We start from the raw sequence: 22,542 nt of genomic DNA, 5'->3' as shown, positions 1-22,542 counted from the left end.
TCGAGCCCCGTGCCTCACTCCCATTGCGCTCTGTGCTGACCGCTCAGATCCTGGAGCCTGCTTTGGATTCTGTGTCTCCCTCTCTCTGCCCCTTCCCCTCTCACTCTCTCTGTCTCTTGAAAATGAACAAATGTGGGGCGCCTGGGTGGCGCAGTCGGTTAAGCATCCGACTTCAGCCAGGTCACGATCTCGCGGTCCGTGAGTTCGAGCCCCGCGTCGGGCTCTGGGCTGATGGTTCGGAGCCTGGAGCCTGTTTCCGATTCTGTGTCTCCCTCTCTCTCTGCCCCTCCCCCGTTCATGCTCTGTCTCTCTCTCTGTCCCAAAAATAAATAAATAAATAAATAAATAAAACGTTGAAAATGAACAAATGTAATAAAACAAGTTAAAATTTAAAAAATAGTAATAATAAAATAAAAAATAAATAAAATAAAATAAAATAAAATAAAAAAGAAAATGAACAAACGTCAAAAAAAAAATCATCTAATACTTTGTTGACATAAGTATCTCCCATGAAACAGTTGGGTCAGACTTAATACCAACAAATTATTTGTTGTTTACCTGAAATTCTAATTTAACTGGGTATCCTGTATTTTTAGTAAGTCTGGCAGCCTTGTTTTACAAGGCATTTTTCTCTGCCAAATGACATCACACATATTACCTAATTTAATCCTCCCTGTAAGGCTATTCTCAGATGTCTAGGATGTCCCCTCCATACACTTCTCCCAATATTCCCATTTTTAAAAATGTTTTTAATGTGCCCAGCCCCTGCTTGACCTATCTAGGGAGGCAGGAAGGAAACGGCTCCTAGATAGACCCCAGGGAGCTGACTGGGAATTAGTTTCCAGTGACTGCCTGCTCAGGAGCCCCTCAGGCTCCCCAAGGCTGTTTACCTGCTGTTCCCTGCACTGACGACTTTGACCCCAGCTGCTGGGGTTGCATCACTTACAGCTACAACATCTCTGGCAGCCAAAAGGCAACAGAAGCAATCTAAGACACAGGGACCCAGGGAGCCTCTCCCATCTCCCTGTTGCCTTTTGGGAGTATGATGCTCTTGTCCACAGGGAACACCCTTTGCATTTTTCTCTCTTGACTCTGCTGATCTGTTCCCCACCCTCTAATACCTGTGTTCTTCCTTCCCCACAGATATAAACAGTCCCCTGGCCCTTCCCAGTCAGGCTGGCTGGCTCTGATAAGGCAGTAGTAGTCAGGGACTTTGGGGGTTAAGAACCCCTCTGGGGTGCAGGCTGGGGTGCCCTGCTGGTATGTGCCCCAACAGGTTTTTCTCTATCAGCCTCAAAATCAGCCTAGAGCCTGTCTGACCTGTCCCCCCAGAGAGCTGGAGCCAGAGGCAGAGCCAGGTCAGAAGCTGGATTTAGAGACTAGGTTTTTACGGTCCCTCCTGGCCCCACAGGGAGAGCAAGGCACAAGGCCTCTTGTGTCTTCTCAACTGCTGAGAGGCTGAGAGGCTGAGCAGGCCTCCGTGGGCTGAGGCCGGGGCCCCTGGGAGGAAAGATGCTCTGTGGGGAGGGGTTTACACGGGGGACCAGGTACAGCTTGGTCCTCTCCCACATTTGGGAGGGGCCAGAGCTAGAGGCGACAGCTGAGCTGGGCTGCCAGGGAGGTCATCTGACTGGCTGCCCAGCCTGGGCTGACACGCCCCTTCTCCTCTAGCAGGCCACACAGAAGCTGGTGTCCACACAGGCAGCCGCCAGGCTGTGACGACTGCCACCTCGCCTCCAGCACCTCTGGGTAAGCACCGGAACCTGGGCCCTCGTGTTGGAGGAGGTGGGGAAATCTGGATGATCCCATGGGAGAGGGAGAAAGGAGTTTTCCTTTTCTAGTGTGGGTGCTTCCTCCCTTGTCTAGGCACCCAAGTGCCCGCAAGAACACATATATACATCAGCTCAGAGAGTGCACCTGCTTACCTAAAGATCCCTGCCAGAGACGCCAAGGGTGAAAGGCTAAAGGTGAAAGGCCGGTGGCAGGCAGGTAGCCTGGGGGGCAGGGAACAGGGGCTGACTTGTGGGCTGGGGCTGAAAGTGAGGAGGTGTTTTAGGAGTTGTTATCTCCCACCCCACATACTTAAACCTACCACCTTGCCTCACCTCCCCTGCGCCACCCCAGGAACACCTAGCCAGTCTACGGGAAGGAAGGGATGTGGCTCTCAGAAGGGGGTCATGCACCTGAGTCCAAAGTTTGGGAGCCATGGAGTCAGGGAGGGTTTGTTGAGGGCTAGCTCCAGCAGCATTCCTGACCGACCAGTCCTTGCTTCCTGAAGGAGGGGTGAGAGCTGGGAAAGAAGGGGGCTCCCCTTCTACCCTTCCACTTGTGCTCTCAAAGCTGCCAAGTAAGTCGATACTCTCTTTTTCTGCAAAAGGGGAAAGAAAGCATGGGAGGTGAGCCCCGGGGTCTGGGGGTCATAAAGAGGCCCAAAGGGCCAGGAGGCTCTCCTCAGTTGGCTCCCATTTCCCTCCCTGGCATAGCCAGTGACACCATGTCTGTGACCAGTGGGAAGACAAGACCATCCCTGACCCAGGAGATCCTCAGCCATCTGGGCCTTGCCAACAAGGTAGGGGCTGTAATGGTTGGAATCATGGTTGGTGTATCAACTGCAGGGCGATGAGAGGATGGGGGACAGGAAAAGGGAGAGCAGGCCCTGAGACCCTGCCAAGGGCTGGGTTAAGGCCCTGGGGTAAGCGTGCACAGACCTGCGATGCTCCCCCCAACCCCTCACCCCTCGTGCTCTTATAGACTGCAGCGTGGGGGACCCTGGGCACCCTCAGGACATTCTTGAGCTTCAGCGTGGACAAGGATGTGCAGAGGCTGCTGAGGGCAATTGCAAGCCAAGGTGAGCCCTTCTCCCTCTGCACCTGGGGCTCTTCCCTACAGGAACCAGTCTGCAGACCAAGAAGGAGCCAGGAAGGAGGAAGTGATGTTGTTCAATAAACGTTTGTGGAATGCCTTAATTCTTGTCTGTCAAGTACTGTGGTGGGTGTGTGGTTCCTATTCTCAGGACACTGCCGTGAGGTAAGGCTTATTTCCATTTTACAGATGAAGAAACAGTGAGACAAAGGGGCTGGCCCGAGGTCACATGGGTCACGAAGGCAGGGCCGGGCCGGGACTCTAATCCAAGTCTGTGATCCCCAGAGCCATCTCTCCCCCAGCATACCAGGCCACCTACACTTAATTCGGGGCCAGGTTCGCATGCCATTTTGGCATCTTATTCGCATCTTCTCGAGGCCAAATGGAAGTTGGGGTGATGCAGCCCCTGCCCCTGTCTTTCATGGCCCTTTCCTAGATCTCCATCTCTCCTCCTCTGGAGGCTTCCAGCGTGAGGAGGAAGGGGATCCCCCCCCCCCGTAAAGACTCAGCTGGGTTGTGACCAGCTGATGGCCTAGCCCTCACCTCTGTTCAGGTGTGGACCGCAGCGCCATTGTGGGTGTGCTGACCAATCGGAGTAGGGAACAAAGACAGCTCATCTCTCGAGCCTTCCAGGAGCGCACCCAACAGGTGAGGCCACTGACTTCCCAGGAGCAGTGGACTGGGGTGAGAGGCCGCCCCGAAATCTTGGGGTGCAGCAGTACAAGCTGGAGGGGGGGTGGCTGGTGCTTCTGGCCTTAGATAAAAGCCAGCCAGATATTCCAAATGTCCCCTGCGCCTCAGGGACCTCCCCCTCATATCTTCTCCTCTGCCATGGGGCCATTTATCACAGGACCTGGTGAAGTCCCTGCAGGCAGCACTCTCTGGCAACCTCGAGAGGATGGTGATGGCTTTGCTGCAGCCTGCAGCCCATTTCGATGCCCAGGAATTGAGGACAGCTCTGAAGGTACCAGAAGAGGCTCTCTGGGTTTCTAGGAAATGAGGACACCATTGAAGGGAGGAGAGGGTTCACTGCCTGGCCTTTGCCCACTCCAGAGGTGTCCACTTGGCAGAGGCCCCCTTTAAACAACCCATACTGACCCTTAGAAGGACAAGGGGTCATCCTCTGCTCTCTGCCATACTGCCGACATGGCCCAGTCTCAGAGTGGCCTCCCAATTTCCCACAGAACCCAGGTTCCACTGAGGATGTGGCTGTGGAAATTCTTGCTACCCGAAGCCCACCCCAGCTGCAAGAGTGCCTGACAGTCTACAAACATAGTAAGAGCACGTAAGGAACATGGAGTGGGGGTGGGGTGGGTGACAGGTTAGGTGAGCCCTCTTGGAACCTGTCTGCCTCAGAGCTTTTCCCTTGGGGTCTCTCCCCCCACCCACCCTTACCGGTTCTCAGTCTCCCCAGGGTAAGAGCCAGATGTGATCATTAAAGAAAGAGAAGCAGTGATTAACCATCTTAGTCTGGGGCCCCAGGGCGGATCCCAAGGTAATGACAATGTTGGGCGCTATGACAGCCCCAAGGGTGCCCATGTCATCTTCTCAACCCCTTCCTGATTCTGCCATCATATCACATCCCAGACTGAATGGAACCTTGCTACAGCTGAGGTGTGTGTGGGGGGGTACTTCTCCCTAAGTCATGAGTGTTACCCCTCAGGCCCTTGTTTGGCTGCCACATGGCTCACCCACTAATTGCTGACTGGCCTTTTCTCACCATCTTAGCAAGCCCCCCCCCTTTTTCTTGCTTTCCCCAATTTTCCTTTGATGTCCATTCTTGGCCTGTCTTAATCCCTCTCCTGCCTCTTTCACTTCTTGCTTCTGTCTTTCTTTTCCCCTTCTCTTTTGTCTTTCACGTCTTCACATCTTTCCTCCCGGATCACTTCTCTGTGCCGCCAGTGAGAGGACCGGGCCCTAGCCATCTGGCCTCATAATGTAGGTTTCCCTATCCCCCTTGACTACCTGGCTACTACTCGAATCACAGACACCTCCTGCCCAGGGCAGGTTGGCTCCTGGAGATAAGGCTACTCCACTAAGTAGGGCATGGGTTACTCACAGTTTAGGGATGTTTTCAGAGTACCCACGATGGTGCTTCTGCCTTACATCCTGGGAACTACCGGCCATCAAGCTACCCCAAGCAGGGGCTGGCAGTAGGCACAGTGGGTTGGGCATTTGACAGAATATCTATACTGGAAAAAATTGGGAGGATTCAGAGAGCTCCTGACCCTACCCCAGATTTCCAGTTGGAGGTGGAGAAGGACATCAAATCTGAGACCAGTGGCATCTTGCGGGACCTGCTCCTGGCCCTGGCTAAGGTGAGGGGGACTGGCCTGCAGGGGAGGGAGTTATACTGCCAGGGAAGGAGCTGGGGTGGGGTGGGGAGCATTGCAATGGTATAATTAAGGAGAGAAGGCTTTGGGAGGAGAACAGGCTGGGGTCAGTTTGCCTGGAGATAAAAAGCTACCCCTCAAAGAGTCCTCCTGAGAGAGTTTCTCATAGGGGGCCCGTGAGAGCTATTCTGGAATCATTGACTACAACCTGGTGGAGGACGATGTCCAGGTGAGCAGGGGTGAGGAGTCTGCACAGCCACGAACGTAAGACACCCTCCCCCACCATATCCTAGAGCCAGTGACCTATGTACCCACTTGTCCTGCAGACCTCTTCTTGCCTGGGGGAAGGAGTCCTTAGTGACATGTGAGGACATGACCTGTTGGGTAGTAACCATCTGAAGCCTTTTCACTCCTTTAGCCTCTGACTCCTGAACTCCCAGGAAGTGAGCCCGTCACGGATGACCGTTCTCTTGGGCATTTGGGTGGGGGAACCCTCCTCACACCTTTCCTTGTAGATCATTGAATTCCTTGAGTGCCAGGATTTCCCCAAATTGGGGAACTGAGCTGTCAGGGCAGAGCCTCTGTCTTAGCCCTATTCCTTTTTGTTTGCTTGTTTTAACCATAAATAAAAGCAACTACTTTACACTTTCAAATAAGCATTTCTACTCTGAATCCTGTTCCCATCATCATGATGATGGATTCTGGGAACATCACAACCGTGGCTCCCCAGCCCCCAAACAAGGATCCTGATTTACTCCTCCCTCCCAGGCATTAAAGCAGGCTGAAAGGCCCGGCACAGAGGGCACATGGGTCATAATATTCACGCAGAGAAATCCTGAACACCTTGTCCGAGGTACACACGGGACGTCTGGTCCTCCCAGCTTACTCTAATGATGAGCTTTGGCTGAGGAAGGTGGGGAGGGCTCATCCTTCTCTGTGATAATCACCCCCTGCTCTCATTTATCTTTCTGACTACTTCCCACACACACCACAAGTGTTCGATCAGTACCAGCGGTGCAGTGGGCACGAGCTAGAGAAGACCATCCAGAACATTTTCCACGGAGATGACCAGGCGGCTCTGCTCAGCCTAGGTAGGACCTGCTCAGGACATGTGGGGTAGGGTGCTCACCTGGCATGGGGAGCCATCTCCCCACTGTTCTCTCCTTGCTTGCAGTCTCCGTGATCAAGAACACACCGCTGTACTTTGCTGATAAACTCCATCAAGCCCTCCAGGTGAGACAGACACTTCTTTTCCCTCCCTTTGGAACCAAAACCAGGGTGGGGTAGCAGGGAGGACAACTTCTGGGCAACAGAGAGGAAGTTTCACGCTTTTGCTAGTGTAACAATCTCATATTTGTTTTATAATCATAAAGCCGCTCTCTTCTCCTAGGTTTACTAACTGTCTTGTCAATAGCAGAGGATTGAGCTGTGGTTAGAGCTAAATTAGTCGAAGCAAAAGAGCACTAAGGCTAAAATTTTGGCCTAATTGGTGTTAGATGGCCAAACATAGATATAAATTTGCTCTATAAGACAGCATCTTGTCCAATTTCAGTGGTGGCCAGAATAATGATGGTGATAATGCTAGCAAGAATGGTGACAAGAGCCAGCATTTCTTGGGTGCTCATTGTGTCCCAGGGCCTATGCTGAGCTTGTGACACACATTTCAATTAATCTTCATGGCCACATTCCATCCCTGTTTTATAGATGAAAAAATTGAGGTACAGAGAGGCTAAGTTCTTTGCCCAAGGTCACACAGCTAATAAATCATACAGGCTTCCTACAAAACACATATGTTAACACATAACACTGTATGTTAACTCTACTGGAATTTAAACACAATTAAACACACATACACACACACAATGGTGCCAGAGGACATTTAACTGCCATGTGTCAAATCATAGTCTATACCATAGGTGTTGGTCTATACTATAAGCTATACCATAAGAGTTCTTAGCATCCAGGACCACCTTTTCCACTCTGGTCGGACTTTGTTCCATATTATCCACACTTAAGTTGGTGATGTTGGTTTGAGTAATTTAATAAACAGAATCCAATCATTCTACTCACTGAGCTAGGTCTCCTATTAGTATAAATGTCCCCTGAAACCTATAAATAAAAAAACTCACCCCAATTCTTAAGAAGATAAAAGCAGTTATCATTTTGGTAGATGGCATAGCTTCATGAGGACTGTTTGAGAAACCATCATGCCTTATTGACAGCTATTCAAAAGACAGTACGTATATGCCCTTATTTTATCATCAATGGAGATTTCCACTGTATTTATCCCATGAAGTCTGTACTATTGTATTGAGCCAACACTAAGACTGATTTGAAGAGTTGTGGTTATCTGTCTAAATTCTTGTTATAAAAACAAATTTGAATCCTAGCAGTAAATGATTGTAATGTATTTAGACTATAGGACCCATACTCTTGGATGTAAATGCCAGGTTGACCCTTAGAAGTAGAAGTCAAAAAATAATATAGGCCTGTTTTTCTGAAAACTTTTTTATTTTTTAAAAAATTTTAAGTTTATTTATTTATTTTGATAGAGAAAGTACAAGTCAGGGAGGGGCAGAGAGAGGGAGAGAGAGAATCCCAAGCAAGCTCTGCACTGTCAGCGTGGAGCTCGATGCGGGGCTCGACCCCACGAATCGTGAGATCATGACCTGTGCTGAAGTCAGATGCCTAACCGACTGAGCCACCCAGGTGCCCTGAAAACTTTTTTTAAAAAGGAAAAACTCAATCAGATGCTTCTATCTTATTCTCTTATGAGAAATATGTGAAAACATAGATTGTGACAAATATTTATTCAGAGAAGTGACCTTCAGTGAAGGCTGATTCAGGAAAATTCAGACCAATATGAACCATACAATGAATTTTCATTAGGCAGGCACCTTGGTGGCTCAGTCGGTTAAGCGTCTGACTTCAGCTCAGGTGATGATCTCATGTTTTGTGGGCTCAAGCCCACCGTTGGGCTCTGTGCTGACAGATGGGAGTCTGGATCCTGCTTCCGATTCTGTGTTCCCTCTCTCTGCCCCTCCCCTGCTCCTGCTCTGTCTCTCAAAAATAAATAAATCAACATTAAAAAGAAAAGAAAAAACACAATCCTTTATCATAATACAAAATTGGTGATATATGAAATTTAAGATAAAGTAGCTACTAGGCACACTGACAATGAGATCATGAGTCCAGATGAAATATGGCATCCTGTTGTTACTTCCTCATTTTCCTTTCTATTTTTTTCATGGGAACGTATGATCTGTGTTGGTGCCATAAGTATGGGTGTCAGGCAGTTCTGGGAAGGGTCTTATGAGTCAAGCAACAGGAAACTCTGGGAAAGGGGCTCATAGGAAATAGTGACCGCACCAGTGCACATTTTTTATTTAGAAATCTGTCATGGTTACACATTTATTATAATCAGTTATAATTCAATTTGATACTGTATTGTACCTCTGTTATTTCTAAACAGAATCCTCCATTACCTTCTTTAACCAAAAGGCAGAAGGCTTGGTACAGGTTTAGGAGGAAGAGAGTGATGCTGAACCCCAGGGGTCCAGCCAGGAGAAACTGATAGATACAGATGAGGATGTGAGGTGGCCCTGGGAGGTCAGGATTCAAACCGGAAGGCACATGACCCTGCTCCCTATCAGAACCCCATCAATTCAGTTTGGGGATAGGCTGGGTATATGCTCCTTGGACATTCACTAAATTGGAAGTTATAAAGTTCCTGGCTTTCATGCTGTAAGTCTTTATAGGTAGCAAGTCTTTCCTATCCTTTTTATATTTTTATATTTTTCATTTTTCCAAGTCTGGGTTTATTTCAAAATTATAAAGATTTATGTTATTTTTTATTACATATAATAGCACATATAATACAATTATATGGATTTTATTACTTTATATGTATTTTGTTACATACAATACAAATACTTATTACATATAATAAGCAATTTTTAGCTTAAAGTAAAAACTTTCACATTTAAAGTTTAAAAAAAAGATATTGGGAAAAAATTAGAAAAAAAGGGGGGTTGGGCGCCTGGGTGGCTCAGTTGGTTAAGTGTCTGACTTTAGCTCAGGTCACCATCTCATGGCTTGTGAGTTCAAGCCCCACACCGGGCTCTATGCTGACAGCTCAGAGCCTGGAGCCTGCTTCAGATTCTGGGTCTCCCTCTCTCTCTGCCCTCCCCCACTACACTCTGTCTCTGTCTCTCAAAAATAAATAAATATTTAAAAAAAATTTTTTAATAAATAAAGCACGTACCAGCTAATGCACCAATACTTCCAAGGGTGTAAAACGCTGCAAAAAGCTTTATGCCACCAGGAAACCACAGCAATCCAGTTCCACAGATGGAGAAGAAAATGCTGCACGCGAATCGAATGAGAAACCATTTCAATCTGGTGCTGAAACTAAGGAACGAGGAATCCGGGACCTGTGTGGTCAGGCCCTGCTCCTGGGAGTCCTGGCGGCTCAGGACCTTCTCCACGGCCCCGCTCCCCTGCAGCTTCTGATTTTTTTTTTTTTTTTTGTCCGTGCCTTTGGGGCTGCCCACCACTGAACTCTTGAGGAATGAGACTCTAAGCTAGAGGCCTGGCCAGGAACGGTGGGTACACGGCCAGAACAACACCTACCCCAACTGCTCCCAGAGACTCCTCTTTCCTGCTGCATCATCTTCCACGAGGATGGACAAAGAGACAAATTTTGCTCCTAGATAATGCACACGTCTCTTTTCCCTGCACTCACACCTTGCTTCCCCTTTCTAGAGTAATTTACCTTGCCGTCCAGTCTCTGCTCTGTGAGAATCTTACTACCAACCTCTCTCCATTCTGTTTCACTCTCTACCAGGACATGGGGCCCAATTACCAAGTCCTGATGCGCATCCTTATCTCTCGAAGTGAGACTGACCTTCTAAGCATCCGAGCTGAGTTCAAAAAGAAATTTGGGAAGTCCCTCTACTCTTCTCTCCAGGTGAGACTTGGCTAGTTCTTGACCTGGAGCCTCAGAGCTTCGCCCCTCACTGCCACTCTGCCCTCACTGCACACGGCAGAGTGTATTTACGCCCTTGGAGAACTCATGAGTCTTTGGTTAATTTAGTACAGAAATCTTGATATCAGATAGTTGTGGGCCAGCACAAGGGAGGAAACAGAGTGCCTGGGCCATGGTGGCAGTGGGGTCTTTCTAACACTTGACTCTCTTGTCTACAGGATGCAGTGAAAGGGGACTGCCGGTCTGCCCTACTAGCCCTGTGCAGGGCTGAAGACCTTTGAGACCTCCCTGCCCTCCCTGCCCCACCACAGACATTCAAGGATATGAGATCCCCATGTTTGGCTGGGCCTGCAGGAAACCAGCTGGGCTCCAAATAAGATAACCCCTCACTGAACACCACATGCTCCAGCTTCTTGTGGAGGCTAGAATTTGAAGTTTCTTTCAAGTCCCTTAATTTCTTCATCTCAAAGTGAGGTCTATATGTGGGTCCCCTAGCTCTGTCCTGGGTATAGACATCTCTTTGATGGTTTCTGCCCTATTCATCCTTCCAGTACCCTGGCCAGAACATCTCACTGATTCTTGAATTCTTTTGGCAAACCTCGCTGTTGTTTGTGTGCCCTGATTAGAGTTTGGGTGGAGCAGGACATGGGCTGGGAGGAGGTCTTGAAGTTGGAGGTGCCTTTGATGTGCACTTGCATATGCAACAGGGATCCTGTTTGACACTCCAGTGCTGCAGTAAGCAATAAGCCCCTCCCCTCAAGGTCCCCCCTTCCCCCCATTATTCTCTCTTCCCCAGGAAATTTCAGGCAAAGAAACAGAAACAGGAGCCAGAACAAGGTCAGAAATGGTCAGAAGTAGCAAAGAACCATCTGATCGCGCTGCCCTCTCCCGCCTGGAAAGTCTTATGTTAAGGGAGCATAACCCCCAAATTGCATCTGTCCAAAGCAGGGACTTGGAAACCCACCTCCCAAACTGGATTCCCATTGAAGATCTATCAAAGACTCATAAACAGAAACAAAAAAAAAAGAAACAAAAAAACCAGGCTTTGGTTCCCCCTGCTGGCCCTATTAGAAATGACAAGCAAAGCACACACCACCCCCCCACCCCCCCCAACCCCCCCCCCACCCCCGCCCCACACCTCTTTACCCCACCCACCCCACCTTTTTGCATTCCTTAATTGGGTCAAATACTTAACCTGACTGCTGCAGGGCAAGGCAAACAACAGATCTCAGGAAAGAAGTTTTATTTCCAAACCTTAGGAAGGCATTACAAACAACGGAGATAGAAACCCAAATCAAACCCTGAAACAATGGGAGACAGGCCTGCAGGATCCCCAGGGAGACCCAGCCAGTCAGGGGTGGGAAGCAGGGGAGACGCATTCTAGACACATTCTAGACGGAGCCCTCACCCTGGAGCCTGAGTGTGTATATTAGTATGACTACTCCGGGGAAGGGGATCTGGGAACCAGAAAGCCTCACCCCCACCACCCCCAATGTTGCCCTGGATGACCTGGAGGCAGAGAAGGTGGCAGCACATAAGGGCAGGACCTTGGCGTTCACTGCCTGCTGAGATCCCCACCAGTCCATAAATAAGTTACCCTGCGTATCTCAGGAGTTGAGCTGGGGAAGCAAGCAGAAGAGCCATGGCCTCTGAAAGAGGAGGCAGGGCAGGCCCAGCCTTGGGCAGAGCTACAGCAGGACACAGTCTGACTCTTGCTTCGGCCTCTGCCGACGCTCCCCGGCTGGACGTCCCAACGTGGCTCCTCTCCCCTGTATGGGATTGAACAGTGGGTCACCCACCAGCTCAGAAGAGCACAAGGACAAAGGCTCTAGATGGAAGTGGGGGCTCAGTCAGTTAGGCATCCGACTTTGGCTCAGGTCACACTCTCACGTTTCGCGGGTTTGAGCCCTGCGTCAGGCTCTGTGCTGACAGCTCAGAGCCTGGAGCCTGCTTTGGCAGTGGGGAGAGAAAGATAAGATGGGACCCAGGGGAGAGAGACACCTTGAAGAGACCATTGCAGGACTAGCAATGACAAGTGTCCGGATGCGAGGAGCAGGGCACAGCTCTGGGCCAGTGGGAAGGCCCCTAGGCAGTGACCGCTCACCTGTGGGGCGGCCCGCCCTGGTGCAGGCTGGACTGCTGGCTGCTGCTGGTACTCCTCTTGCTGAAGCTGCTGGGCCAGTTCCAAGTCACTAAGACCCAATGTGCCTTGTGGTTGCTGCTGCAGGGACAAGGCGATTAGGTAGTCCTAGAGAGAGTCGCGACAGAACAAGAGCGGTGAGGTGGGCTGGGGCCTGGGGGACATTCAGGCCAGCTTTATGTTTCCAAACCCATTTTTCTTTCTTTTTTTTTAAAAATGTTTATTTTTGAGAGACAGAGACAGAGCACGAGCAGGGGAGGGGCAGAGAGAGAGGGAGACACAGAATCCCAAGCAGTCTCCAGGCTCTGAGCTGTCAGTCAGCACAGAGCCTGATGCAGAGCTTGAACCCACGAACCATGAGATCTTGACCTGAGCTGAAGTCAGACGCTTAACCGACTCAGCCCCCCCAGCCCCCCAAGACCCGTTTTTCTTCTCCTTCAAATTCTCCAGCTCCTCCTCCAGAGCAGAACACACAGACAAGCACATTGTGTGTGGTGACACTCCAGGCATGGAGGCAGTCCGAAGTAAACAGTAAAGGGGCACAGCTGTCATGTGTCATGATCTCTAGATGACCAAACGCATGCCCTGCCTGCAGCAAATAGCTCCGAGGCAGCCGTGCTCCCTGCACCCTCCTGGAGGCCCCACACACCTGGTCTACGAGCCGCTGCTGTTCGGGGGAGCCGTTCCCACCTCCCGCTCCAGGTCCCTTGCCAAGGGAGTGACTCAGGTGGAAGTCCGAGTTGCAGAAGCAGCTGTCCCCATCCACGTTGTGCAGGCTCTCCCATACCACCTGCTCCTCCTGCAGGAAGCCCTGGTCGGTGACCAGCAGGTACAAGTGACTCTGCAAAGAAGAGGACAAAGCTCGTTGGTAGGATAGGTGACACAGAGGCAATGTGATGGCCAGAAATCACCTGGGATGCAGGGACCATTTGAGTCATCTGGTGTGCTGGCTGCCACCTGTCAGCGCGGGCATGTGTGTCTTTGACAAATACGTGTGGCCGTGGGGAGAAGGAAGGGATGTCTGAGCATATGGTCAGCTGGGGGTAAGTATGGCGATCGCTGTGGTCCAGCCTGAGTCCTCAGGGCTACGGGTCCCACACAAGATGCTGCTTCCTACCCTGCTTCCCATGGTTCTCTGGGCTCGCCTGATGGCTCTGAGGATAAATCCTTTGAGAGCCAAAGACCTTTCCCTCTTCCGTTTAATTCCATTCCCTTCCTGGGAGCGATTTCCTGTTCCACTGACGACAGGCTTATTCCTTCTGGCTTGCTCTGGCCAGTGAGATGTTAGCAGAAATGACACCCGTCATCTCGAGGCAGAGGCATTAAAAGTGAGTGCGTGGTGTCCCTCTCTCTCTTTTCCCTCTCATATTCCAGATTAAAGCTGTTTTGTCAGCCTGGGTCCAAGAGCACAGAGAACATAGGCCAGAACTGCAGCCAATCTGCAATGGCCACGTGGCACGCATGAGAAATAAACCTTTGTTGTAGGAAACCACAGGGATTTCAGGGCTTGTTTGTTACCTGAACTCAATCTACCCTCTCCTGTCTGAAACACTGACCAGGAAGAAAAAGCCACGGGGCAGTGACAGGACGCCACCCCCCAGCCCCCATCCCCAAAGCCTCCTTACCTTGTGCTTTGTCATGGTGCTAAAGTGGTTGTTTCGGAAAAAGACGCTAAGTTCACCCTCCTTGGCAGCGGCTGTGAGCTCACACAGTCCATGGTAGGTCAGCTGTGCTGCAGTGGTCTCCAGGAACTGCTCTGCGATCAGGCCTGCCGGAAGGAAGGGCACAAAATTGCGGGGCAAGAGGCTTGGCTTAAATCCAAAATCCACAACAGGAGGAAGGATCATTCATAGAATCCCTGTCAAAAGCCCTAGGGATGAGGGGCACCTGGGTGGCTCAGTTGGTTGAGCGACCGACTTTGGCTCAGGTCATGATCTCGTGGTTTGTGAGTTCAAGCCCGCATCGGGCTCTGTGCTGACAGCTCAGAGCCTGGAGCCTGCTTCGGATTCTGTGTCTCCCTCTCTCTCTCTGCCCCTTCCCCACTCCTGCTCTGTGTCTGTCAAAAATAAATAAACATTAAAACAATTGTTTTTAATTAAAAAAAAAAATAAAGCCCTAGGGATGGTCCCACCTTCTGAAATCCCTTGGGGCCTGGCGGTATTCATTCACCCAACGGGTAGTTCCTTGTGCCTGTACTTTGTGCCAGGCAGCATGCTGGGTACTGTACGCAACCGACAGTTCCCCAGATTCTCTCTCGTGGGGTGTTTATTCTAGGGGGACTTGGTGGGGGAGGCAGACAATAAACAATAAACTGAAGCAGCCGTCCTTCCCTCCACTAAGAGTCCTTCCCTCCACTAAGATCCGCAGGAGAGAAGGCAGGGCTGTTACCTTCTGTCACAAGGTTGGTGTCGCTAGAGTGTTTGCAGGTGATAATCTTCTCTACCAGCTGGTTGTAACTCAGCTTCCCAACTGCGCTCACAGCCTCAGGACTCTGCGTGGGCAGTGGGGCGGGGTGGTACCAAGACAATTAAGATCTTTTGAGGAAGGAAATGAAGCAAGCCCGAAAGGATCACAACCCTGTAACCAAAGAGTCTTGACATTTTCTGTACTCAAAGAACGGACCTCCGTGCGTGTGGTCTGCCCGTATTTGAGTGTTACCCCTCTCCCCAGAAAGGTTAAAATTCAAGGAATTCTGCACTGGGTCCAGCCTCTAAAGCCTATTCTCTTCTCAAGCCAATGTAATTCCTAACTCCCCAACACCCACCCCACAAAATGCTGATCCTCTGTCAGCTTGAGCTGGATAGGAGCCTCATTTGGGCCGTCTCACCCTCACCTGTGGATCGACCAGCCAGCCGTGGTACAGAGGTATGCCTAGGAGGTCAAAGACACTGCACTCAGGAGTATACTCAAAATCAGAGACCCCTGTGAATCGCACATTGACGTCCAGACCTGTGGCCAGTTTAGGCAACACTGTCATTGCATCGTCCACATTCTGGGGTTAGGAAAGAAAATGATGACTATGTCACATCAACATGGTAGATATAATCTTCACCTTACGCAATAAGTCAGTTATATCTCAATAAAGCTGGCAGAAAACAAGAAGACAATAATGGCTAGTCTAGCCTCCCCTCTCCCGACACCTAGCTCCAGAAATAAAAATAATAAAATTGTTGCTTTTCCTCCCTGGTTCGCTTCCAGGCTACTCCATTCCTCTTTTTTGTCTCAACCAGTCTTTATCTTGTATAAAGGAATATATTTTCTAGGACAAAGATATACCCTCCTCCTCCAGAAAGAAATAAAAAAGAAACACAGACAGAAATCATAGTTTAAGGGCCCTTCTTGAGAAGCAGAAGAAAGGCCTCTCTTCCTAGCCTCAGTGTCCCCTCACGAACCTGCAAATCCCCACGTCTGCAGACCTTTGCCTCACCTGCTGAAAATTCAGCTGAAGTCCCTCTGACTTCTCCTGGGGCTTGATGGACAGGAGGCAGTCTCCTATAAGACAGGGTCCCTTTTCAGCTTACCCCAATTCCCCCAAAACCTACTTCCTCTTCTCCTAGAGAATGGTCATGGACCACAGATTTTCAGAGCTGGAAACAGCCTTAGAATCTAATCCAGACCTCTCACTTCTCAAGGAAAAGAGAGACTCACAAAGATGAAGAGCTCACCCAAGGTCACGTGTGAAAGTTCAGGGCAAAGTAGGGTTACAATCCCAGGTTGCTCAGGGCAAAGTAGGGTTATGATCCCAGGCTCCTGACACCTTGATTTTTGCTTTTCATTCCCCAGCCCTGCAGAGACGCCCTGTACACCTTTACCTTCCCTGCTACTCTGAGCCCCAAATGGTCAGTCCCTTCCTATTCTGGATTTCTGAGTGGATAGCTCTTGAACCTCCCCAAGGCCTAGGCACTCACCAAGATGGGCCATGAGCTCATCTGATGTGATCACTTCCTTCTGAGGGGACAGCTTCACCTGGAGGCAGAAGGGGCGACCAAAGGGTTAGCCATGTGTGTATTTTCCTTCACAGAGCACTGAAGCAGAAATACATAGAAGGACTGGGGGAAGGGGAGGGAGTCGTGGGAAAAAAGGCTTGTAACTGGAGTGAGGGAATGCATGTGAAGACATTCCCATTTGCTAGACAATAGAAAATACAAGAGCAAGGCAGAAACTTGTTTCATTTTGTCTTGTTTTTGTGAATATCTTCTCATTTGTTCAAGCTGGAAAACTATGGAGAATAATCTGGAACGTGTTGCCAGGTTTGAGGAGATCGGGATGATCGAGGAGATGGATCAGGGAAGAGTACCCTCCCCAGCAATGTCTAAGCCCCCATCTGGACCCTCTCTTACCTTCCACTGAAGAAAGAGGATGTTCATGATGGCCAGGAGAGGGCAAGGGCCGTTAGTGCTCTGGGTGATGATGGGTGTCCGTTCTCCCTTCCAGGAGATCCACTTTACACAGTAGAAATCTACCTCCGGCTGTCGGGCCCTGGGGGGCTGGGGAAGCTCCTGGGGTCTGGAGCACGCCCCTCCTGTCTCTGCCTCAGGCTGTGTCCCGTGGGCTGGCCCCAGTTGGATTGAACTAGCATTAGGTGCAGGTGACTCAAGGTTATCCTGGCCCTGGGCCAGCGGCGAAGTTTGGTCTACCGTCTCCTGTTCTCTAGCTGCCCCATCAGCATCTCCGGCATCCTTGTCCTGGGGGTGCACATCTGGTTGTGACAGGACCTCACGGTTTTCAGGGCTGACTGCTTCTATAATCCTGGCCTTACCAGAGGCTGGATGCCCAGGTTGATGGTGTTCCATGGTCAGAAGAAGTCAACTGAGAGTCACCAAAGGATTTTCCTGCCCTCTAGGAGTTGCCTAATCTAGGCTTGGTATGTGAAAAAGAGACCAATCCAATAAGGAGGAAGTCATTGGGCTGGAAAACAAATGGACCCAGAAAAGTCTTGTTAAAGGAATACAGTGTGGAAGCCCGGACAGTGTCTGTACAGTCACTCCTGGCTATGGGGAGTATGTGTCTTTCTTACTTAGCTGGGGAAGCAGAAGGACCCCAGCCTGAGCTCTTGTCACCCCTAACTTAATGTGACCACATGGGACCAATGAGGATACAGGGCTTTCAGGTTGGGAGGAAGGATTTCAGCAGGATTGAAATCATTGGATGGAGTCAACTTTCCTGAAATGATACGGACAAGGAATGGAAAAAGGATGGAGAGAAAGGGAAAGTAAAGGCAGAAAGAAAGGAAAGAGATGGAGAAAGAAATGTTAAAACTGTCCAGCTGAGCCTTGAACAACACTGTTTTCAACCGCATGGGATTTCAACTGAGCAGACCCACCATATGTGGATTTTTTTCAGTAAATACGTGAACAGTACAGTAAATGTATTTTCCTTATGATTTTCTTTTTGTTGTTGAAGTATAGTTGACACACAATTTACATTAGTTTCCATTTTTTTTTTACTCTTATTTATTTATTTTGAGGGGTGGTGGAGGGACAGGGAGAAAGGGAGACAGAACCCCACACAGGCTCTGTGCCTAGCCCAGAGCGCCACTCAGGGCTTGACCCCATGAACCGGGAGACTACAACTCAAGCCGAAATCAAGAGCCCAACACTCAACCAACTGAGCCACCTAGATACCCCCTTTACGACTTTCTTAATAACGTTTTCTTTTCTTTAGCTTATTTTATTGTAAGAATATAGTATATGATACATATAACATAAAAAATATGTGCCAATTGACTGCTTATGTTATTGGTAAGGTTTCCAGTCAATGTTAGGCTGTTAGTTCAGTTTGGGGGGAGTCAAAAGTTATACACAGGTTTTCTTTTTTTTTTTTTAATTTTTTAAAATATTTATTAATTTTTGAGAGACAGAGTGTGAGTGGGGGAGAGACAGAGAGAGGAAGGGAGACACAAAATCCAAAGCAGGCTCCAGGCTTTAAGCTGTCAGCACAGAGCCTGACGCAGGGCTCAAACTCACGGACCATGAAATCATAACCTGAGCTGAAGTCAGACGCTTAACCAATGGAGCCACCCAGGCACCCCAGATTTTCAAATGCATGAATGGTCAGTGTCCCTAACCCCTGCATTGTTCAAGGGTCATCTGTACTAATGGTTATTAATACAGTGATCTTTAGCTCACCCTGTAATGGTGTCAAGTTGGTAACCCCCAACATAGCCAGGAGGGTGGTAATTCCTCTCCCCTACACCAAACCCCACTCCCTGGCTGTTCGTGGATCATCCAGAGCACACACAGGCTGCTTATATCCTTAGAGCTACCTTCTCTTTGCTTCATCCCAAGGGTGAAAAGATTAACAATCACAGAGTGCTTGGGGTGAAAAGTGGAGATACAGACAGACAGAATCATCCCCTAAAAGATGAAACACCAGTGAGAAAGAAGTCTTTCTCCTCCAAGGACTCTACTGAACTTTACACAATCCCAAACTGCAGCAAAAAGGTCTTGGGAGGGGCTTCCTGTAAGCCAGAGAGGGGAAATGTAGGCCATGTGGACTTGAATCAGAGACAGGTTCTGATAGGCAACTTCAGATTCCAGCACAAAAACCACTGCCCCACAAATTCTGTCAGTACACTCTCGACAGCTGTAGTTGGCATAGTCAGTTTCTCAGTTCCTCTCTGCTCCCCAATCACCTAAACCTGGAGATACTCTCTTGTCCACTCTTCATATATTATGGAATGTGAAATGCTTTTTATTGACTTACATAAGAAATATTCCCTCGTAACAAGCACAGGGTCATGTACAGAAGTATTGAAACATTATATTGTACACCTAAAACTAATATAACACTGTTAATTAACTGGAATTAAAACTAAAACTTAAAGGGGGCGCCTGGGTGGCTCAGTCGGCCAAGCGGCCGACCTCGGCTCAGGCCATGACCTCTCAGTTCATGAGTTCAAGCCCCGCGTCGGGCTCTGTGCTGGAGCCTGCTTCGGATTCTGTGTCTCCCTCTCTCTCTGCCCTCCCCCACTCTCACTCTGTCTCTCAAAAATAATTAAACATTTTTTAAAAATCTGTTAAAAAATTAAAACTTAAAAAAAAAAAAAAGGAAATACCCCCCTTACATTCATCTTCCTGTGTACATGTTCTTCCTATTCCCATGTAGATTGTTTTAGATATAAACCCTGGGCCTGTTTAACCTGCTCTCTATCAGCACTAAGCATCAAATCTAGCACAGACATTTAATTAAGGCTGTGGATGGCAAAAAAATATATAAAAAGCCACAAACGCTGTCCCCTGGAAAACATCTCCCTTCAATCTCTTAGCTCCCCTCTGCCCCTCACTCACGGTAAGAAAAGGGGAGAGCTTAAGACTTGTTAGAAATCTTGTCTTTTCTCCAGCTCCCTCCTAACCTGACACTATGCTTCCTTCTTGTAAAGCGGCAGGAATTCAGGGCTAGGTAAAGGTCTGAGACATGAAGTTGAAAGACGTAAAAGTTACCAAAAGGAGTCTAGTCACCCAAATTGATACTCCTGATTCAAATCTAATTCGTGCTAGCTGCATCTCATTACATGTTGTTAATTTAGAATCAGACTAGCAAAAATTGCCTGCACACCTTACACTGTTTTTTCTCTCTCGTTTTTTCCTCCCCTCCCAAATGACACTTAGGTTGAGCCTTGGAAGCAGAAACCAGAGCCTGGGAAAGTTAAAAGAGCTTGGAGAAAAGCAGCGTTTGTTTCTTATCTTTTCTGTCCAATGCCAGAAATGATCAATAATTCAGTGGGGGTTGGGCAGCTAGCTGGTGAGGGGAATGAGCCAAAGGAAACCAGGAGCTGGACACCACAGGGAGCTGAGTCCCAGACAAATTGGGCAAAGCTAAGTAAGCTAAGTCTTAAGTGGAGGGGCAGGAGACGGAATGAAGGATTTCTACGCTACAAGGTGAGCTCCTGGTGGGGTGGGCACGGAGTATGTCTGAACAGGAAAGGAGGAGAGGGAGGGCACTCAAACAAACCAGGATTTCATTATTTTCCTCTTTTCTAAGTCCCACACATTCTCTCCTGCTGGAATTATCCTCTGGTGGTGGGTGAGGGAGTTAAAATAGCCCTGGCCCCTCCCTCGCAGTGGCAGTAAATAGTCAAAAGTTGCAAGAAATATATAATATGGGTGGGTAGCTTCAATAAGCCATACACACCCCCAGGAACCTTCCTACTGCAATCTCCTTCTCAGTCTGACCCAAATCTTCATGCAACTCCGGGTTAAAATTTTGTCCCCCCAATAAGTCAACCGCCCCTCTCATTCCCTGTCTATTTGCTTGCAGGAGAGACGGGGAAGTTTTCATTACAAGAAGTAAACGAAGGGACCACGCCTCGTCCCTTTTACATAGCCCTCCTGCCTTACCTCCTCTCAAAATCCAGACTTGTAGAGACCAGGAGTGGAGGGAGAGTCCATGTCACCTCCCCAGAGCTGGAGAGGAAAAAGAGAACTGGGGGTTGGAGGGGAGGTAAAGGAAATGGTTAAAACAAAGTTTTTTACCTTAAAGACGCTGCTGCTGTCCCAGGACTGAGGAGGAGGGTCCAGCTGTGGCAGTTCGATGGGGGAAGTAGCTACAGTGAGGGGCGCTGCCACAGTCCCAGCTGCCTTTCAGCTGTCAAGGCCAGAGCTTATACAGGTCTACACAGGTTTATGAGCGGCGGTCCCGGCTTGGTGGAGGCCACTTCCGGACCCACGCCCACGACTGGGGTCACCAGAGAAGGGTGGGGGCAGGCTGGGGTGCAGCCTAGGTGCTCCCAGGTCGCCCCAGAGCGTCTTCGGGTTCCCTGAGTTGTTGAGTCTAGGGCGTGCGCTCCAGGCCCAGACTACACGCTGGTTTTCAAAGGAAGTTTGTGGTTTTTCTTTTTTCTTTCTCTCTCTTTTTTTCCCATCAGGACAAAGAAAAATATTAGTCAAGGACGAGCTCCCTGGAGGAGGAGGGGCTTGCCCAGCACTGAAGAATTTCCATCAGGGCTTTCTGACCTGGTCAGCAGCTGGGTGATCAGCAGTGAGGGAGAGAGAAACAAGGAGAGGAAAACAACAGACCCTTTCTCTTCCCTCCGCCTGCCGCTGGAAGGGACGGAGCGCTTGTGCCTCTCTGGTGAGAACAGGGAAGAACACTGCCCTTGCTGAGCATGGGGAGGAGCAGGGCTGGACAGCAGCAGCCGGCTGGATTGTGCTTTCTCCCTGGGTATGGCGGGCCTTTGCTCTGGATCCACAGAAGCAGGGCCACGGAGCATAACATTTGCATATTTACTCATTTAAAGTTAAAAAATCCTGCTACTTTCTAAGTCCTTACTGTATCTTTTTTTTTTTTTCTTTCTTTCTTTCTAGAAATGGAACTGGTTGGGCTGTGCCCCTGGTGGTGCAGAAGGTGTGGAGGACTCCCCAGGCTCTGGGAAGAGAGGCAGCAGAGACAGAACTAGCTGAGCAAGCAGGAGATCGAATGAATACCCCTGTGCCCTGGTCCTTGTTCCCAGCACAGGCCTCAGCTTCTCATCAGTCACCTCCTCTAAGTTCCTAGGGGGGCAGGGAGGGTCCAGCAGGAAAAGCTGTCGGTAAGAAATAAAGGGATGGATCAATAAAGGAGGGGGTATTTGATGATGAGAGTACATTTATTTGTAGTAGTCTGCATACTGTGGCGCTGGAAGGTGGCAGTTGAGGGAGGTTGGAACCCAGCTCTACATTCTGAAGGGCTCTCCTAACTCGACTGGCAGGGCTGTGTCAGGATGAAACTTCAAGCAACTCTGAAGGCTGAAACGTCAGTTTGAACAATTAGGGAGGCAGGAAGCAAAAAACCCAGGTTACAACAGTCCAGGAAAAGGAGACGTTTGCTGAGGCTATAGGAAAAAAACAGGCCACCAAGTTGTAAAGCAGCAGGAGTTGGCAAGAGACCGTAGTAGGTATTAAAAAGAGATGTCAAAGATTATTCTATTGTTTTAATAACACAGACAATCAGAAAATTGGTGGCAAAGGGTCAGTTTGGTGAAGAGGAGAATTCGAGAAAGGAAGACTAAGAGCTGTTTTTGCCATGTATAATTTAAGACGTCAACCAGATGCTCCATGTAATGTATGGAAAGATACTATACTTAGCCTGAGTCGAGAGGGGAAGTTCAGATGCCACAAATATAGGTCACACTGACACATATACATTTCTCTGTCAAATGAGTAATCTCGGAAAACTCGCCTTCCTTCGATTCTTGTGGCCATTTCGGAGCTTCTGAACTACGTTTCCCAGCACGCCCTGCG

General features: G+C 49.2%; 2 protein-coding genes and 1 long non-coding RNA gene across 5 annotated transcripts; 2 read left to right on the top strand and 1 right to left on the bottom strand.

Annotated features, from left to right (window-relative positions):
• The first annotated feature begins 1,267 nt into the window (after positions 1-1,267).
• On the top strand, positions 1,268-10,766 carry ANXA9 (annexin A9). Of its 2 annotated transcripts, none has more exons than XM_047084125.1 (15): positions 1,268-1,358; positions 1,672-1,749; positions 1,867-1,967; positions 2,484-2,569; positions 2,752-2,848; positions 3,416-3,510; positions 3,713-3,826; positions 4,047-4,137; positions 5,101-5,180; positions 5,365-5,424; positions 5,964-6,048; positions 6,191-6,286; positions 6,370-6,428; positions 10,042-10,164; positions 10,401-10,766. In XM_047084125.1, exons 4-15 carry the CDS (start codon positions 2,495-2,497, stop codon positions 10,461-10,463), a joined length of 1,038 nt encoding a protein of 345 aa, XP_046940081.1. In that variant the 5' UTR covers positions 1,268-1,358; positions 1,672-1,749; positions 1,867-1,967; positions 2,484-2,494; the 3' UTR covers positions 10,464-10,766. The 2 variants fall into 2 exon arrangements, with proteins under 2 accessions (XP_046940081.1, XP_046940080.1); XM_047084124.1 differs by having other exon boundaries at positions 1,274-1,358; positions 1,867-1,989.
• Positions 10,767-11,410: 644 nt separating this feature from the next.
• Positions 11,411-20,914, bottom strand: MINDY1 (MINDY lysine 48 deubiquitinase 1). 2 transcript variants are annotated; one of them, XM_047084624.1, is made up of 10 exons: positions 20,797-20,914; positions 16,663-17,485; positions 16,231-16,288; positions 15,750-15,814; positions 15,156-15,314; positions 14,711-14,813; positions 13,948-14,090; positions 12,972-13,163; positions 12,287-12,430; positions 11,411-11,951 (listed from the first exon to the last, which is right to left on the bottom strand). In XM_047084624.1, the coding sequence occupies exons 2-10, from the start codon at positions 17,113-17,115 to the stop codon at positions 11,871-11,873; spliced, it is 1,398 nt and encodes a 465-aa protein (XP_046940580.1). In that variant the 5' UTR covers positions 17,116-17,485; positions 20,797-20,914; the 3' UTR covers positions 11,411-11,870. The 2 variants fall into 2 exon arrangements, with proteins under 2 accessions (XP_046940580.1, XP_046940581.1); XM_047084625.1 differs by having other exon boundaries at positions 16,663-17,230.
• Positions 20,688-22,526, top strand: LOC124515636 (uncharacterized). Its single transcript, XR_006962853.1, has 3 exons — positions 20,688-20,764; positions 21,189-21,394; positions 21,628-22,526. It is a non-coding gene; the product is annotated as an uncharacterized LOC124515636 (long non-coding RNA).
• The last annotated feature ends 16 nt before the right edge of the window (positions 22,527-22,542 follow it).

Source organism: Lynx rufus, unplaced genomic scaffold (genome assembly GCF_022079265.1).
Source record: "Lynx rufus isolate CCGP_SWC_20201006 ecotype Redwood Valley unplaced genomic scaffold, mLynRuf1.p SCAF_2, whole genome shotgun sequence".
NCBI lineage: Eukaryota > Metazoa > Chordata > Mammalia > Carnivora > Felidae > Lynx > Lynx rufus.
This window is presented reverse-complemented; position numbering and strand designations above follow the sequence as displayed.